The sequence below is a fragment of the Salarias fasciatus genome, chromosome 4, assembly GCF_902148845.1.
Source record: "Salarias fasciatus chromosome 4, fSalaFa1.1, whole genome shotgun sequence".
Classification (NCBI taxonomy): Eukaryota; Metazoa; Chordata; class Actinopteri; order Blenniiformes; family Blenniidae; genus Salarias; species Salarias fasciatus.
In genome coordinates, this window is record NC_043748.1 from 11,037,626 (window position 1) to 11,056,313 (window position 18,688).

The window sequence follows — 18,688 nt, forward strand, 5'->3', positions numbered from 1 at the left end:
TACATTGATCTCTTTACTCCTACTATAACAAATTTCCCTGTATATAGTGAATTCTTTCCTCAAAATTATTGAGAAACTGGAGGCAATATATAACATAACAAAAGGCAATATATGAACTTGTGCAAAATTTATATATACCATCAAATAATTCATTCAACCTCTGTGACACGCTGAAAGGGAGACAACTTCCAAGGTGCATTCTGTTCAAAGAGAGGCTGGCTATAGGTTTTCAAGTCACTTCCTCATGCATTTCTAGTTTCCTTGACTTATGGTCCTATCTCCGCGGTAAAAGGTCATGAGTTATTTAGTGCAAGCGAGAGCGGGAGTGCTGAAAAGATGTATGCAGTTGGCACAAGTTGCTCTCTTTCCCTGCAGACCTTAACAGGTTTCTCTTTCTACTTCGGAAAGACCAAATCGCTTGCACAACTTGTACGTGCATATAATGATAAGGTATGAATTAATGTCATGTAAAGAATGCCCAGCAAATGAGGAAATATGTATTCATAGATGCAATGCTTTCTTTACGCTGTAGCTTTGAAATGGATGGATGAAAAACACCTATTATCCAATCAAAGTCAGCTGTATGTCACTGCCTGAGGAGCTTTAGCAATTTTTCCTGCTGCTCATCCCACAAATGCATGTTCTTTATAAATGTGACACATTGAAAAGCAAGAACTTTGTGCACAGTTTATTTTTTTTGCAGGTAAAGCCATCATTACGCTGTCCCAGTTATCATTATGTCGTACAGTGTTCGCCCTGAGCTCTCCCTGAAGTCCTTTCAGCTGCAGGGCAGAAAAAGTCGTCGGTGTTGTAGCTGTTTGAAAAGAAGTCAAACATAACTAAAATTAAAAAAAGGAGAGAAAAAAATAAGACAATTGCATGGGTTGCGTGGGAGATAGCAGGTGCTAATTGAAACCATCTTGCAGAAAGCACAGAATGCCGTTTCACCACTGCTGCTGCCTTTGGTTTTTCTCTCCCTTATTCGGCTCCAAATGGTATGAGCCACGCACTCGACAGGCTGACTAATCGCTCTGCACAGGCCTGGATGAGGGAGTGTGGATTAACTAGGCCAATTAGCCAAGCACAGAGGCGCCTAGTGATGAGAAGAGTCATGCCCCCTTTCTCAGCTGAGTGCTATTAATCAGCAAGAAGGGGGTTGAAGCAACACTACAGTTTACGGACTGACTGTCTGCTTCTTTACACACACTGGCCAGGTTTTCTTGGCTCAAACCCCCTTGACCTCAATATAGCATGACTGTGGTTCTCTGGGGCTTGGCGGTTTTTTTGTGCATGAGAAATACACTTGTGAGCATCTTAAAGCGGAACAGACAATGAAATGCTACGCCTCTGTGTTTGCACGTGTGTGTTCTGTGTGTCTTTGAAGAGTACGGGTTGCATCAGTGCACCTGGATGAGGAAATGTCGGCGTGTGGATTAATGCTTACAATGGAGTTGTTAATGCATAAGGCCGAGCACGCCGGTGCACGCGTGTGTTTGTTGTGTTGTGTGCGTTTGTTGTAGCGGAGAACGGACCTCGCATGAGAGCTGTCCAGTCGGCTCCTGTCTGCTTGCTGCCTTGTAAATTGGCCCCAGCTGACCCGACTCCTCTGTGTTTCACTGACTCACAAAAAAGAATCTCACGAACCCAATTGGCATTCGCTCAAAGCATCTTTTGTGCTTGTTGAGAGTGAAAATTTCTTCTCTCTCGACCTTTGATTTCTTTTTACCACTTTGTTCATATTGCACATTAGTTAATGATTTCCTAAATTAACCATTTGTGCAGTGTGCTACTGAAGCACTTACTTGGCAATATAAGTCTCGAATGTGTCTTCTGCTTCAAACTCCAAGCTACCTAGGAGTCTACATTGGCTAATATGCTGTCAAATAAATTTGTTATTCATAATTTACTACCTGGTGTTTCATGCCCGCTAAAGGCCAGGATGATTGATCTTAATTTAAGCATTGTGCTTGCTCATCTGACTCCAGTCTCCGATCACAAGTGGGAGAAATGTGAGTCACTCAGAATTTTCACTATGATTCATGTTTCTTCGCCAAAGCACCGTCAGGTATAGTTGTTATTGAAACTGACGTCTTGTGGCGTTTTGCTTCTTCCAGAGCGTATTTGAGTCAGCCGATGTTTGCGCATCTCACACAGGCACAAGATCAGATGAGGTAGCCTCTGATCAGCAGGGGAGTTTTGATATTTTTTTGGAGAAAACAGCTACTACCTACTGTAATGTTCAAGTATCAAGCCTTTTTTGTCTTTCATCTGTTTGTATGAACTATTTTAATTCCAGGGAAGGAGCCGTTCAATTAACGTATTTATGTGCAAATGATAGACCTCAGACCTGCCCCATTAACTAAATATTTAGTAATGGAGGAGAGCTAAATTTAAAAATGTTATTTAATGTCATTCAATCATCCATGTGTCAAACTGTCCTTCTCCAAGACACTGCACCCAAACTACCACCTCCAACACATCTAATGACCGAGTGTACCAGCCTGCCCGGTTGCCATATTTTGTCAGTAGAATCAGCTGGCATTACAGCCCCGAGGCAGTGTGTCTGCCCAGAGCCGCACATAACCTGTGGCCAGCCGCACAGAGCTCGGCACAGCTGTTTCACTCTTATATAATGCATAGCGAAGAGTGAGTAAAAAAACCGTGTACACTCATCTGATACTCTGACTCGAACGTGTCTTGCCACTGAATAGTGTAAATAGTGGGGGTTTTTTTCTGTCACAGAATTAATAAAGGTCAGTGTTTTCTGTGGAACAATGTCCTCTTAGCCGTTCTTTATCTTTGTATTTGAATGAAACAGATGAGTCAATCTCAGAGAGGATTTATGAAAAGTGAGGAGAAAAAAAAAAAAAAGATGCGCGTTATTTGTGCTCCGAAATGTCCTGAGACAGATTTAGCCTTGACTTCGCTGGTCCCAAACAAATTAGTTGAGGACACGCAGTGCCGCAGGAGTGGAAGATGTTCTGATGTTGATGTGCGGTATCAGCCTGTCTCCAGGCACCAGACTTGGACTTGGTCATGACTTTTGCCTTTTGCCCGGCCGCATGTGCACAGCCTACACACACACACACACAGAAGCCTGTCATGGTAAAGAAGAGTGTAACCGCTGGCAACTCAGTCTATCAGAGCATGGATGCATAATCTGAGAGAGATAAATCTTTATTGTACAGTCATACTTTGGATGATAGCACAGTGAAATCTGCTTCTCATCCACAAAAAAAAAAAAAAAAAATGGTGCGCGATCATCAAGATGTCAAACCTGCATTGTAGTTCTATTTTTATGTTTTTCATGTTCATACCTCCCACCAACAGTTAGCTTATCATATCGTTTATTTATGTTGGTTATGCCAGCCTGATCAGCCTTACAGCTTGGACAGACTCATTACATTACTTCCGTGTGTGTGTGTGTGTGTGTGTGTGTGCGTTTGTGTGTGTGTGTGTGCACTAGAAACACGTGCGTGTTTGTAGTGTATGTATATATGAAGGAGTAATTGAGAAGTCAAGGAGACCAGAGAACCAGACGAAAGTATACACCGTGTGTATACTTACTAGTGTGTGTGTGTGTGTCTTGTCTGACAGGGATAAAAGAGTGTCGGTGCAGAATGTGTGTGTTTCTGTCTGTTTGCATGTCTGTGTGTGAACCCGCAAAAGCATCAGCTTTTTTTTCTCCTTTTTTTCAGCATTAATATGCATATATCAGTGTGCAAAATGTGTGCAGAAACAGACATGCATATATGTTTTGTGTGTGTGTGTGTAAATGTGTGTATTTGTGTGTGTTCAGAGTTCATATTTAATTCATGAGGAGGTATCACTATTTCCCCTGTGTGACTCAGAGATGTCTGGCAGCCAAACACTCCCACCTGTAGTTTGGAATAATTGATCCAGTCCCCCTGTGGCCTTTTTTGAGCACAAACACTATTAGCGCTGTAGAAAGTTTGCATTTGTGTGAGTGTGTGCTTTAAATGCGCTCATTAATACTGATAATACATGTTGTCTTAGTGGTACTGTGTGTGTATATTGATATTTCTATAAATACAAATGGGAATATTACAAATGTGTATCTATGGCAACATACAAAGCCTCTTTCTCGCTGCAGGCTGCGTCAAAATGGTGAAAAGAATCAGTGAAAGATAAAAGTTTTTCCTTTACATAATAACCTCATAATCAGCATAAATGTCTCAAATCCATCTTGAGTCCTTGCAGACATGAATTTAGAATGTGTGTGAAATGAGCCTTCAGCATATTAATGTGTTAAACTCAAACTGTTACATAATCTTTGCATGCCTGTTTCATGTAATGTGGAATCTTAACTTGTGAATTTGGCATGCAGCCGGGGGGGGGGGGGAGGAATCATCAGAGCAGGTTACCACGAGGCTGGTGATTCAACCCCGCACGTCCTGCCTTGCTCATATGCCGAGTGTCCTTGAACAAGACGCCGGACCCTAAACTGCTCCCAGCGGGCACCCTGCCTGGCTGCTGCTGCTGTAGGTGTGTGAGCTTGGTGCGTGACTGTGTGAATGTGACGACTGGTGTGAAGTGCTTTGAGACTGCTGAAGTGAAAACACCGCACATTACAAACTTCAGATGAATTCTGACCTGATTTTTTTGCATGTGTGCTTCAGTATTTCCTTTTCTTTCAGCTAAATCTGCCTCTCTAAATTTAAACACAAATGACCTTACATCCTGACCCTCGTCATGTCAAAACAAGTTTTGTTGTACTTTCACTTTGTTGTTTGTTCATTTTTGTGTTTTATTTATTTATTTATTTTGTATTTTTTGCACTGTCCTTCCAGCAGACTTCAGTCTAAATAGATGGGACAGCAAACCCACAGGAAAGACATCCATCAATGCATTTCATGCACAACAGATGTCAAAACACAAGCGCACATAAAAGATGTAATTAAGTAGAACAGCCACGAGGGCAAGATTTCACCACAGAGATGAGGCACCTATTGACTGTGATTTCTGTGGCAGGGAAAACTAACAAGGCTGAAAATACAGCAGATACTACAGATGACTGAACATATTTGGAGCAGCAGATGAGCTTTATTCGTGGTTTTCTTTGGAAGCATTTGAAGTCGATGTTTTAAGGAGCGGAAACAGCCAGCTGAAAATGAACCGAAAAATAACTGAAGTGATGAAAAGTAATCAGCCCATTTAGTTAAGCTGCTATTTTTGTTTATTTTTCAAACCAGAGCAGAAACTTTTGGGGAAACAGAAGGACTCCTGCTACAGTAGGCGGGGTCAACAGGAGCTGGAACAGATGGAATCTTCATCGAGCCTTCTTAATTTGGATGTGCGCTTTCATGTTTTGTTTTTTTTTTAATTATTGAAAACATGAGGAAAAAAAAGTTACAAATCATAAAAGCAACTGAAGTGCATCTTATGTCCGTCGAACACAGATCTCAAAAGTCAGGAAACCATCTCCTGCCAGCCTGCAGCTCCGGGTGGAGAAACTCTAGGAGGAGCTTCTGGAGCCAATCCGACAAGGCCAAACTCACCTTGAACTCTATTTAAGCTCCTCACATATGCCCACCCCCGTCATAAAATGGCCTTTTTTCTGGTATAAGTCCTTGAATGTGCAGCAGGTCAGAAAGATTGTCTCATGTCTGCTATCTGGGCAGCATCTCAACTGTGCCAAATGTCGCCTGTGGTGTGTTTCTTTAAAAATCTTTCACGCTGACAGGAGTCTCTCTCATATGCACACAGTGTATAAAAAGTCATATATGCATATTGATATAGATATATATACAAAAACGAGATTTTGCCAATGTTTACTAATTTAAAGATGTATAGAAAAAAATCTTTTGGATGGTATCTAAGAATCAATTCAGCCTCATTATATCCTCATTCATCTCTGCTTCTGCCCTTTAGCCCATCAGTAGCCTTTGCGAATGACTTTTTGCCGCTTTCAAGGTCCTCCATTCACTCTGAGCTCTGCTTGTGTCCTCAGCGTCCTGCCTCTGTCCTTACGTGCCTATAGCATGCATAATCGAATGTATCTGCTGAAATTGAGTTTCCAGGCCTTTATTGTTGCCGCAGCTCTGTTCATTTCCTCCCCCAGCAGTATAATTGCTGCCTTCCAGTGTATATCACACATACATCGGCTCCCGAAGGGGGTGGTAAAAGGACAGAGACTTACACTGCGGTGCACTGAGGCAATCCAGCCTGCTTTTTGTAGCTGAGGCATCGCTACGCCTCTGCCGTTCTTAGGATGAGCTGTTTTTCATTCATGCAGAATTTGAAGGTACCTGCATGATTTAGAAATGTCTTGAATTTAAATCTTATTCCAGGCTTTATGAATTTGTACATTCCCATTGCAAGGACTGCAGAGTGGGAAATAGATGTAGAATATAGATATAGTGCACCCCAAATGTGAAAACAAAGTCAGAAAGTTAACAATGCACGAAGGCACACACTCACACACACACGAGTCGAGAAGTTCTTTAGATCATGTTTCATCATAATTTACCAGAAAACAATACTGTCCTAATGTTACAGATAAGATAGTTGATAGTAGATAATTCATGCTTTAAATAACAGTTTAACCAACGCTGTAAATGATCAATTTGTGCCTCAGCCAACAGGTTTGTGTTTTATTTTTATTTTTTCCATTTCAGTGGTGGTATGGTCCAAGAAGGTCCAGCTTCTGATTCCATCAACAACCTCACAGAATTAGTCTGTGTGGCTGCTTCGGTTTTCTCTGGCTATTTCCTCCCACTGGATATTAATGGCAGGTCATTAGTTTAACTGCTGACTATAAATCGTCTGTAGGTGCGACTGCGTCGGTGGATGATTGCTTGTCTTTCTGTGATGGCTCTCTGATCGACAGGTGACCCGTCCAGGATGTATCCTGCCCTTTGCTTCATGTGAGCTGGCATTGGCGCCAGCTTCCCATGACAAAAAAAAATTGGGTAAACAAGTGTAGAAGATGGACGGGTGGATGAAAATATGCACTTGTATTGGCATCCGCAATTGCCCATTGGAAAGCATAATAGATATCTTCAGGGAATAAAATATCTTTTTTTTTTATCTTTCCTCTGGAAAAAGGCTGCAAAATAATGTTGAAATAAGTGAAAAATCGTCCTGACTGAGTCCATTTAAAAAGGCCACTGCAGATGAATCGGCTGTGACTGTCTCCGCTGTCATTGTGTTGGTCCGCCGTGGCTCCTGGCCGTCCATCTCCATCACTCTCAAGAGATGCTTGCTGCTTGTGGGTCATGTGACCCCAGGCACCAGGATTTTCTTATCTGTCAGTCTCCGCAGTGGCAGAAGTTCAGAGGTCACAGTATGAAAGCAGATTTCATGGAGATATGTAAAGCATGGATAGAGAAAAACCAAACTTCTGAAACCATGTTTTCAGTGTGACAGTAAACGGATTTCGTTGGGTCTGAATGGTGTTTCTGTATTTTCCATTATATTTTCAGTGACTGATATTTATCAATGTTCGACTTAAAAGTCCGACTGAAATCATGTACGTTCCAGTGTGAGAGCAGAAGCCTCGCGGGAGTGATCAGGATAGTAAACAGCAGATGGATATTGTTTCCCTTTGACCTCTGAACTCCATCAAAATTTGACGAGAACCTGACACAGGCTGGAAACATGCATGGCTCCTCAGGATGCGGCTCCTCCACCCACCCATTGTTTGATTCTCTCCATGGTTCACCTTTTTTTTTTTTTTTTTTTCCACTTCAGAAGCTCATGGCAGGAATAGCTTTCCATTCATCACTCGCCCGTGCCTCTCACGCTCTCCAGCCTGCGCTGCTCCTGTGTCCGCACCAACGTACGTCAGGTGTAGAGCAACATGAGGAAAACGCCTTCCTTCACTTCTGGGCCGTTCAGAACACTCTGTTCCAGCCCTGGCCGGAATTGAACCTAAAAATAACCGTGAGAGGACAATACACCTCCCTCCACCCTCTCCTCTCCTCTCTGCCATTCTTCTTGTGTTTAATGACAGAAAATCTGCTACGGAGAGAAGACTACGTATGAGGGGAGGAATCCGAGTGTTTGACTCTATCACCTGCCTGGTTGTAAAATTCTCTTTGTGTGTGTGTGTGTGTGTGTGTGTGTGTGTGTGTGTGTGTGTGTGTGTGTGTGTGTGTGTGTGTGTGTGTGTGTGTGTGTGTGTGTGTGTGTGTGAAGTGGGCTGCATGAGGAGAGGCGCCATGAATTATTTCTGCATCATTCAAAAAGTAATATGCGGCAAGGCTCGGCGATGGTGCTTTACAGAAAATCACCCCAGCAGTAGGTTCAACAATTAAAATCTTAACGAGTAAGTTTGAGGAGAGAAAGAGAGCGCCGCTAAAGCAGCTCCTTTGTTTCTTCAAATCATCCATCTGTGCCGTGGATTGCTTTCTCTCTCTCTCTCTCTCTCTGCCCATTCATTCATCATCTCCCAGATTTCCTGCTAATCCTCCTGAGGATCTCAGATCAAAGCTGCAGGTCTTCCTGTGTCCAGATGCACTCCGGGGGTCCAGATTGATTGAATGCATTTGAAGTGTATTGGGTTGTTGCCGGGGCTGCAGGTATCCTGATTCCTGACTTCTCTCCACGCTGCAAGCTTGTCTCTGCTAAATATATTAACAGTCGCTCGGCAGATCATTGGTTTTCACCCTGATTAGCCCGGGCTGAGAGCGCTCTTGAAAGGACGAACAGTGGGAAGACGGGTTACGGATGTGAGAGAACACGCCACCTGCGGAGACAGACACTCAACATATGCATAGAGACGCAGGGTGTGATGCACGTTCCACCTTCTGCACACAAGCTCAAGAACGCGTTTGCGTCGTGTAAGCTCCTTTGTACTACCAAAGCCCCTTATCTGTGTGCTTATGCAATTAGACCGGTGAAACAAAGCCCAGAGTAATTAACCATAATATCCCTGACAATACAGTATGTCACTGTGTCACCTCTGCTCCTGCAGCTTCCCACAGCCTCCCCGACGAGCGCTAAACCATCTGGAGATGAGTACAATTTTTACTACTGAGTTTCCCACTGAGGTCCCTGTGCCAAGGCCATAGCAAAGATTTATTATAGCGCTACTAACAGAAAAATGAGGCGCTTGAGGGCCTACTCCAAGTCTCCTTATGTTTTCTCATTATACATTATATACATATATCATTTGTTGTTTTTTTCTCCATTATCAGCTTTTTCTTCTTTCACACAGTTTACAGTTTACACAATGTCATTCTTTTTAGATTTGCTTTCAAATCCCACTGAAGAGATGTTAAATTAAATAAAAATCCCAAATAAATGGCATTGAAGCGCAGGTGATTTGCCGATTTTGGCACATAAATGCCGAACTGGCAGGCTGGCTGCACCCTATGCTGGCCCACAAAATACAACTTGAAGGAGAGCTCTGGTTTATGACTTTGCCAGTAAAGACCATTCCAAGGCAATATCTCAAAAAGCCTTTGAAATACATTCCTTCACTCTGACTCAAGATGAAATGATCAAACAGTGATGCCAAGATCAAAGGTCATGGTATCCTAATGCCTTCTATTTTTGAATTCAAGATTGCGAGAAAGCTTTGAGGGATTCTCTTCATATTTCCCACAGGTGCTCGGACTCGGATGGCGTAGTTGCAATTTAACTCAAGGTTAAGGTCGCTGTGCCTCCATCCATTTACCTTAATGTGTCTTCTGGGGAGCCAAAAGGATTCACTCCTTTTATGCATAGAAGATGAAAACATCAAACTGAAGTTACGGTCCGCTCCAGCGGTGGAGTGGTGACTCCGACACTGCTGACCGGCAGATGTTAGATACTGTGGGGAAAGTTGAATTTTGCTGCTTCAGCCCAGACTGAGCAGGTATTGAAGTCGAGGACGTGCAGTTTTCCCTCTCATCATTGTGTGCATGTAAGCTCCCAGGAAGCCTCTGTGTTTCAGCCACTGCAGCTTTTCACTTTCTTAAGACAGCTTTCAGACTTCTGTGTGCATCGTTGGCCGTGCACGCGCATGAAAGTCCACACTCGGGATTATAGTCGCAGTGAAATACTGTTTCTGTCTTGCGTAAGCGTGGGTAAGCTTTCCTGGCACTCTTGCGCACAGACACACACACAGTCCAAAGCGAGATTTATCCCTTCCACTATGCGCAGCTTAGTAGCCCCGCTTCACCTCTGAACTGGGATCAGTGTCAAGTCGATCTGCTCGACTCACATGCAGGAAACCCAAACGGGCCTGAGATCAGCGCCGAGCAGAGGCAGTGACGAGCGAGTGGGCGTGTGAGGGCGTGAGGACCGCTGATGGATGCAGGGAGATAAGGAACCGCAGACGTCATTGCGCCCGCGATTCACATATTGCAAGTAGGCTGCAGAGAGGAAAAGAGAAACCTGATGATTGCGCTCTGAAAGTAATAATCCCTCTGAGTGCAATAGTGTTTTGCAGAAGCTGAGTGTACACACAACTGATTTTCTGTTTGATTTTTTTTTTTTTTTTTTTTAACTCATCCTCATCATGAAAGCAAATGTTTTCTTAATTTCATTGACAACTGAGTGGGCAGAATGTGGGATGGGAAGATTGAAAGTTCGACTTCAGGGTGAGCTGGAGGTGGATTTCAAGTGGGACTGAATATTTTAAGGTCAGCTCCAAAGCAGTCACTAATGAAATCAGCAGCCACAGGCTCAATAAATAAAATTGTCACAGTTACAAACTTTGGTTTCATTTCCTCTCTCAGGCTTACAAAACAAAAATAAAAGTCTGGAGCTCACCTTGTTGAAAGATTTTAAAAGAACCAGGTGCTTTTGGGGAATTTCCTCATAAATGATTAGAATCAATGGTAACAGTATCCCGAAGGCTGTGAGATTACATGTAATGATGAAAGAGTGGTAGGATGGTAATGTGACGTGGGTCAGAACTATATCTATTATTGTGTAAAGTTTTGGATCAGAAAATGTGTTTTCTGCAGATCTGATGATGAATCTGGACAAATCTGCTCTCCTATGCTGGGTAAAGAGTCTTTTTTCTTTTATTATTGCCTAATTTTTTTAGAGATTTTGGGGGGATTTAGGGGAACTTGGATCAGGGCTGGACCCGAATATCTGCAAACTCAGCTGTTGTGATGGCATACAGATATTAATTTTGAGCTCTCAATATTCACCACCTCCCCACCGCTACCTTGGATTTGCATGATTGTAAGATGATAAAAACTGGAGCCTAATGCACACTCTGCAAGAATAGATTTGTTGAAATTTGTTTTATTTTCCAAGGCTGTGAGAACAATGATTTTTTTTTTCCTTTTTTTTTTTTTTTTTTCACACAGCCTTGGTTTGGGAGTTCTCACAACTTGTTCTCAACACATCATCTGGGCAGAACTTTTCTTCTTGTCCAACAACTATTGTGCGATTGGTCCAAAAATTTGCAGTAGGACGTGGTTACTGAGGAAAAAACAAACATGCCACCTACGTTCACGCTTTTTTTTTTTTTTCCCTGTTCAAGCACGTTTCTTATGGAGTATCAGATATCTTTGGCCAGAACTAACTTTGTTAGATCAATGGATCAAGTTTTCCATTCCTGCAAAATGTGCGTCAATCTTTAATTTTACTTTAATTCTTGTTAGAGCTCACCCACCTCCCACCTTGGATTATGAATATGAGAATTTATTAACAACATGATGGAAGGAAAAAAAAACACCAATCTAATGACTGAGTAGTGTTGTAGTCAGCAGCCTTTTCCGTGGACAGTCCAAACCCCCTGCTGCTTTTTTTTTTTTTTGGACTTTTCAGTCAACTCATTCCTCTTGTTTAACCAATGCCCGTCAGATCGTCTGGCGACTGTGACTTGGCCGGCACACTTTAAAGGAAAAAAAACACACATATACGGTGGAGGGGGAGCACAAAAGAGCACATGAACAAGCAGGCGGCTCGACAATGAGCGATGCAGACAGATTGTGTGAGAATGAAAAAGCAGAAAGAATGAGGATTTTCAAATAATGGCAGAGAGAGAGAAAAAAATCCAGTTGGGTACACAGAGTGAGAGTCGGAGAGAGAGTCAGCTTGCGTGCGAGCTGTCACAGATGTCCACGTTTTTTTTGTTGTTTTTTTTTGCTTTTTTTTTGCCTTTCCCTACAGATCTGCGACAGCGTCCAAGTGTAAATGCCAGTGCGGCTGACGTGGGAGCAGCGTCAGGTGTCATGTCAGCCGTGTCACGCTGAGTGACACTTTCGGTAGAGGCGGATGCGAGCTTAGTGGGAGACGGCAGTGCCATTTGCATCAACCCGAACAGATTGTAAAGACCCGAGCGAACGCTGCAGAACACAGAGGATCACTTTAGTGACATTTTTTGCGTGGGCGTGAATGTGGGTGCGTGCATGTCTGTCGGTCCGCGTCTGTTTGTCCCAAACTTCCTTTGATTCGTAGATTATAATCTCATCTACATGTTACTGATTCTTCACTGTGTTTGCGAAGACGTGCACAAAACAGAAAACTATGAAAATAAAGTAGAGAAGAACAGCTCACAATGTTTTGTCACAACTTTCAGGTTTTTTTTTTTAATGACTTTCTCTTCTCGTTTTCTTGCAGTTTGCTGTTTTGTGGTCCACAAGCGGTGCCATGAGTTTGTCAGCTTCTCCTGTCCTGGAGCCGACAAGGGTCCTGACACAGACGTGAGTTCACGCCGTTTCTTTCCAGAACATTTACTGTTTCCTGTTAAAGTGACAGGAAAAAGGGAATTCATTTTTTTTTTAAGATGAGCTATTTAGTTTCTCATGCACTCATGTATTCAAGCTCATTGATGGAATTTATGTTGGAGCTTGAATCATGTCTGTGAAACACAAGTCATTCATTTTTATTTCATTTTGCTTAAATTTGAAGTCATTAAGATGTGTTGTTATCGTCTCTGCATCGCTTGAAAATGAATCTATTCAGGGTGACAAAAAAAAACTGTTAAAATTATGCTTTTTTAATACTTTATTATGAGAATATTGCTTTAAAAAAAATAAGCAGGAAGGGATTCAACCTCCCTAATGTATCAGCCAGTGTGTATTTAGGCCTTGGGAGGCCTTTCCATGCAGAGTTTGCATGTTCTCACTGTGTGTGAGGAATTTTACCTCCCACACTCCAAAGAACGGTGCATCCAGGTCATTTGCGTCCCTATTTGCGGTTTGCCTATCTCTCTGTTTGCCCTGTGGGGGACTGCCGGCCTGTCTGGGGCGTCCCTCACCTGTTTTCCATTGAGAGCTGGGATCAATTGAGGTTTATAAAAGATGAATGGATGCATGGTCGGATGGATTTTTCCTTACTTATAATAGCAAACCATCAATCTGCATTGCCCTTCACGTCGACTGCCTCTATCAGCAGCTGCTCCCGTCCACTCGTCAGGTGGGGCTGTTTGTTCCGGGCGGTGTCGGGATCTGGCCTCCGGGGTCCTCTGGGGTGGCGGCGCCACTGTTTAGGGTGCTTTTCGTGACCCCTGCTGTAACAGTTGAATCTCGGTTTCATCTTCCCGCCGGTCATGACCAGGATGCGTCCTTGGTTGGATAAGCGGCGGAGGGAACACAGCTGCAGAGCGCGCCGAGGTTTTTTCCACAACAGGCAGATGCGGAGCAGTCAGAGTGACAACACATATGTACAGGTTGTGCCCACCTACATGCTGTAGCCCCCTCAAGCCGTCACATCTTCAACCTCCTCTTCATCTTTATCGTACGACGGCAAACACAAAAAAGACAATTAGACTCTGGTGTTCTCACATTTCAGCTCCACCAGACTGAAAGAACTGCTAATGAATGTTCCCTTGCCGAGCCAATTAAGACGCAGGCACACGCCCACACCAACATTCCCTCTCAAACACGAAACAAAATCTCTGTTTATAATGACCGCATTGTCTTGCACACTTGATTAACTGCAGGGATGATACTCTATTTGTTCAGGACTTCCTTGCTGTGTGTGTATGTGTTTTTTTTTTTTTTTTGAGGTTCTCCCTCATTAAATAACATCAGAAGCCATTAAAGTGCTTTAAAAAGAGAGGGAGTCGGTGTGGTTTAGTGAAGCTGTTACATCCCAGGCGACCGCGATCGCACTTCTGTTTCATGCCTTGTGTTTCATCAATTTTTATCCAAGCAATTTCTCCGTGTTGGCCTTCACTTTTCCTGGTTTCTGCTCTAACACTCATTACTCTTGTCTCTAAGTCCCATTGTTCGTTTTTGGGCTCCTCCATTTTCCTCCCTCTCTCGCTCTCTCTCTCGCTCTCTCTCTCTTTCTATGTCTCTCTCTCTCTCTCTGTCACACACACACACATATAAAACTGCATTACTGGCTTCGAGTGCCCATTGTGACATTTCATATGCCTGTTTTTGTGCCCATTATCTGCAGACGGGCCTCACCGCGGAGCGTTTGGGGAGTCCTTTGGGGATCAACCTCCAACCTCCTTAAAATGCAAACCATGATACGCGACTCACTCAAACACTAACCGCTCTTTGAAAAACACACATTGCACATCTTTTTTTTTTTTTCAGCTTGTCAGTTTTTACACTTCACTCAAAATAACATTTCCTTTGTTTCTATATAAAATTTGATACAGACAGAGGTTTACTGAGTCGCGTTTGTTCAGTTTCTTGCCTACGAGCGAATGGCAGTGATTCACTGATACATGTTGGTCTTTGTGTGCGTGCGTGCGTGTGTGTGTGTGTGTGTCACAGTTCTTAGAGTCTGGCTGCAAGCTCGAAGACACACATTATCACATTCTCTATTACTAAAACACACACTCGTCCCACGCCCTGTTTGCACAGCGGGTTCACACTGACCCTCGGAGAGCGCGGATGGCGTCATATGTCCTGCAGATGCTTTGATCCGCTCGCCGAGTGACACGGAGAAGACAGAGATGTTTGCATTAGCATGCGAGTGAAGAGTGCCTCTCTTTCTTTCTCTTTCTTCCTCGCAGGTCTGTGTTTTTCATTCAGCACATTGAGGCGTAGGTGTCAAAAATAGTGCAGTATTATCAGTCAAGGATCTCTCTGGAACCGATGAATGAAGGTGACTCATCCACAGAGAAACAATATGGGTTTCACAAATAGATAACATGTCCAGAATAAGCCCAGATCAAATCTTTATGAAGTTTTTTTTCTCTTTTTTTTTCTGTGAGATTGCTTGACTCGATTTTCTATCCCTGCACCCCCCCAAAGCCCAATGTCTCCCACCCTGTTCATTAACAACACTGCAACTACTCACCTGCATGTGTTTTTTTTTCATTCAGCTCTACAGATTTATGATATTTCATAATATACATTTACCACTTGTGAAAATAGGAAAAATGTGGACGTTTTCGGTGTACAAAGTAGAAAATATCGCCTCTCATCTTTTTTTATTTCAAGTCTGAGCGTCAATGTTAACGATGATATCAAAGCCTCTTTAATGTCACATGACCATTTCTTCCTTCTTGCACTCGATTGAAGCAACCAGTTTCTTTGAAAACTGAAATCATTATCATCCTCTCATCATAATGTATGGAGATATCAAATTTTGATTTTCATCGTTTAATCAGTGCTGGTTGCGTTCAGGTCTTCGGATCAGTCTCCCATAAAAAAACGAACAACCGAAATCTAAAAACAACAAGACGCCGATGAGGATCAAAGGACTGGGTGAGGAGAAGCAGCAAGGCCAGGGACGCAGGCGCGATCACAGGCAGGAAGGAACACAAACTGTCAAGTGTGGAGCCGGGGGATGGAACAGATACACACACCAGGAGGGGAGGGACGACCCAGCTCAGCTGATGACAATCAAGGGCAACTTTGAACTGGAGGGAGCGCAGAGGACACCGTGAGAGACAAACAAGATGAAAACTGAAAGGAAAACATAAACCAAAGAGTAACCAGAGTTATTTTTTTTAACTTTCCATTGCTATAAATACGCAGTGACTTGTGTAGCACCTGTGCCGGTGCTGCTCCCTCTTTTATTCTTCCTGCCCAGACATAATTTCACTGAGACCCACAATGGCGATTTCATGCAGGTCGGATTCGTGCAAACCCCTCATTAGGTGAGAATCTCCTTAAACTCGTGCGGCCACTCCCTCCCCCTCGTTACGGCGCTCATTAGCGCTCGGTCCTGTTGACACGCTGACTCTGCTGAAACCTACGCTGCTGGGTCGGCCGGCGCAATGAGCGGCGTGAGCGCCATCATTAGCCCCTGGCAGGTGGAGAAACCGGATGGAAAAAGGCAAGTGTTGGGAGAGTGAGCTGCCATTGAGGAAGAAAGATGGAATAATTGCTACTTTGTTTCAGTGGAAAATGACCAAAAAAATACTTTTTTAAAAAACAATTTTTTACAAGTGCCAATGTTTATGAAGGTAAAAAATATACAGGCTATATTGGGTTGAAATAATAAGGTCACGGATACTAGAGGATCAAATTATTTTTCCCTGCAAGGCGGCGGGTCTCACGTTTGGTGATAGAGTGAGGAAAGCAGACACAGCAATGCCGCCGCACTGAGAGGACCCAGTTAAGGCGTCTGATCAGAATGCCACCTTCAAATTAGGGGACAAACAGGAACGTGCAGCTTGACGGCAACCCTGAACGTTTCAATGAATCCACTGGGTTGACTTGAGGAGCTGAAGGAAGTCATCAGGAATTTCTGTGCTTTCTTATTCTTGATATCAGCAGAATGCTCGAGTGAAATTTAGATTTGATTTCCACAGTTAAATTAGGCTCTCAAAACACAAATGAATGTCCTGTTTTACTTACATTGCTCAATCAAATGCAGAATGTTCTTGATAATATTGCTGCTGATTGAATAAATGAAAAGATTCTTACTTGTTTAGAGAACATTTAGCTATTTTCAAATGATTTTGCTTTAATTTATGAGCAGTTTGTCAAAATTTGAAAGAAGTGCATTAAAACCCACCATGCACTCAGAGAGAACATGCAAACTACAGACAAAAAGACCTTTTAACCTTAGACTGGGACTAGTGCTGGGACGAGAGAGGTAACAACTACATCTGGGTCAAATCTACTGAAAAATAAATATTTATGCTTTTGGGTGACCTGAAAAAGCCACTGAGATGGTTCTGTGTGTGTGTGTGTGTGTGTGTGTGTGTGTGTGTGTGTGTGTGTGTGTGTGTGTGTGTGTGCATGCGGGAGGTCGACTTGAGCTAATTAATCATTCACACATGGCTGTGTGGTGCTGGAAGCATGGCAGGAGTGAGAGAACAAGGTGCGCCAGTGTCACAAATACTCAAAAAAATGAAACTTTCAGAAGTTAAAAATGTCACGATTGTAATTGAAAAAAACAAAAAACAAAATGCTGGGTAAATCCAGAAGATCTGAAAGTCCAACATTTATGGAAACAACCCCCTCAAAACTGTACAACTTTTCTAAGCATCTCAAGCAACAAAGAAAATGTCAGCTTTTTAAAAACAGAATAGTTTTTCTGTTAGCTGTTAAATATACTTATATGAGGAATGAATACATTTCAATAAATTAGAAACAAAGTGAAGTGTTTTTAGTTTCCAATGGGATTGGAAAACAGAAATACGTTTGGTAGTTATTTCCATTTGAAATATTTCTATTCCAGTAAGCAGCTTTGAAACTGAACTGATCTGAACGAAGACCGTCATGAAGCTGGGAGAACCGGCTCTGCTTCCCTCTGCGAGGAAGACGCTGACCTTTAGGTGATGCGGTTTTCATTATCGTCCGGAAAAATACAACAAAACCTGATGGCAGGGTTTGTGAATGTCAGCACCTGACATTAGTGACGCCAAAACAAAAGGGTCCGGAGGAGAAATCAACAAGTGGCGCTCGATGATTATGGAGTTTCATTGTCTCGGGTTACCTGCTAATACCTTCACTGCAGTTCAGCCTGTGAATATTAAGCTTCCCTTGATGACATGATTATATGCACACAATCACTCCCTTGCTCGCCGGGATCCCCCCCCGAGGACCCCGTGTTGCTGATGTTCCAGTTCTCTGTGCAGAAAAACAAGATGGCTGGCTGGTTTTTTTTCTGCCGCTGCACGGTACCTGTCAACCGTCATCTGCTTATGGTGTTTCGGTACGGGAAGCAGGAAAGAGGGAAAGCCGGAGCGTCGCCATGAGTCAGATGAGAAGAGTTTGGGTTCTGCGTCACTTTGACACATTGACAGGTGGTGAGCTGAAACACGGCGAATCCCCTGTTCCTTCTTCTTCGTCTCCCAGCGCTGGCAGCTGTGACAGCTGGCCGCTTCTTGTGTTTTTCTTCTTTAAAGGTTGCAGCCTCTGTCCTGGTGCAGTTTCCAGGTATCTGCTCAGTTTGTGGGAGGAAATGCACTTCAGGGAAACTGGGAACCGTTTGAACCTTTTTTTTTTTTTTTGTTTTAAGTTTCTGTCCTCTCTTAACCTGAAGCCTTTGAAATGTGATCCAGTGGATGTGTCGACACAGTGCTCCGTTATTGCGTTGATGTGACTCGTGAGCTGAGCTCCATGAGTCTAATGACTGATTCGATGCACACAATTATTTTAGCCCGTTTGAGCAAATTAGCCATTTTTAAAGTGTGGTATTTTTAACAGGCCGCTTTTCTCGGACAGCCGCGCAGAACTGGGGAAAACATCGCCTCAGAAAATAACCATTTGTGAACAAATAAAGAAGCTGGGCAGACAGAGACAGCAATCGCTGTTTTTATGAAATCAATAATGAGCTCATCTCTGCCTGAAAATATCTATTTCTACTGCATGTAGTTTATCTACACACAACAAATATGATTGACATTCGATGA

General features: G+C 43.1%; 1 protein-coding gene across 2 annotated transcripts in view; it reads left to right on the forward strand.

The window, feature by feature from the left end:
* prkcab (protein kinase C, alpha, b) overlaps positions 1-18,688 on the forward strand; it is an 85,923-nt gene that overhangs the window by 15,987 nt on the left and 51,248 nt on the right. For both annotated transcript variants that reach the window (XM_030088640.1, XM_030088641.1), the window contains exon 3: positions 12,532-12,614. In XM_030088640.1, the coding sequence (XP_029944500.1) occupies positions 12,532-12,614 (83 nt within the window). The remainder of the gene's footprint in view (positions 1-12,531; positions 12,615-18,688) is intronic.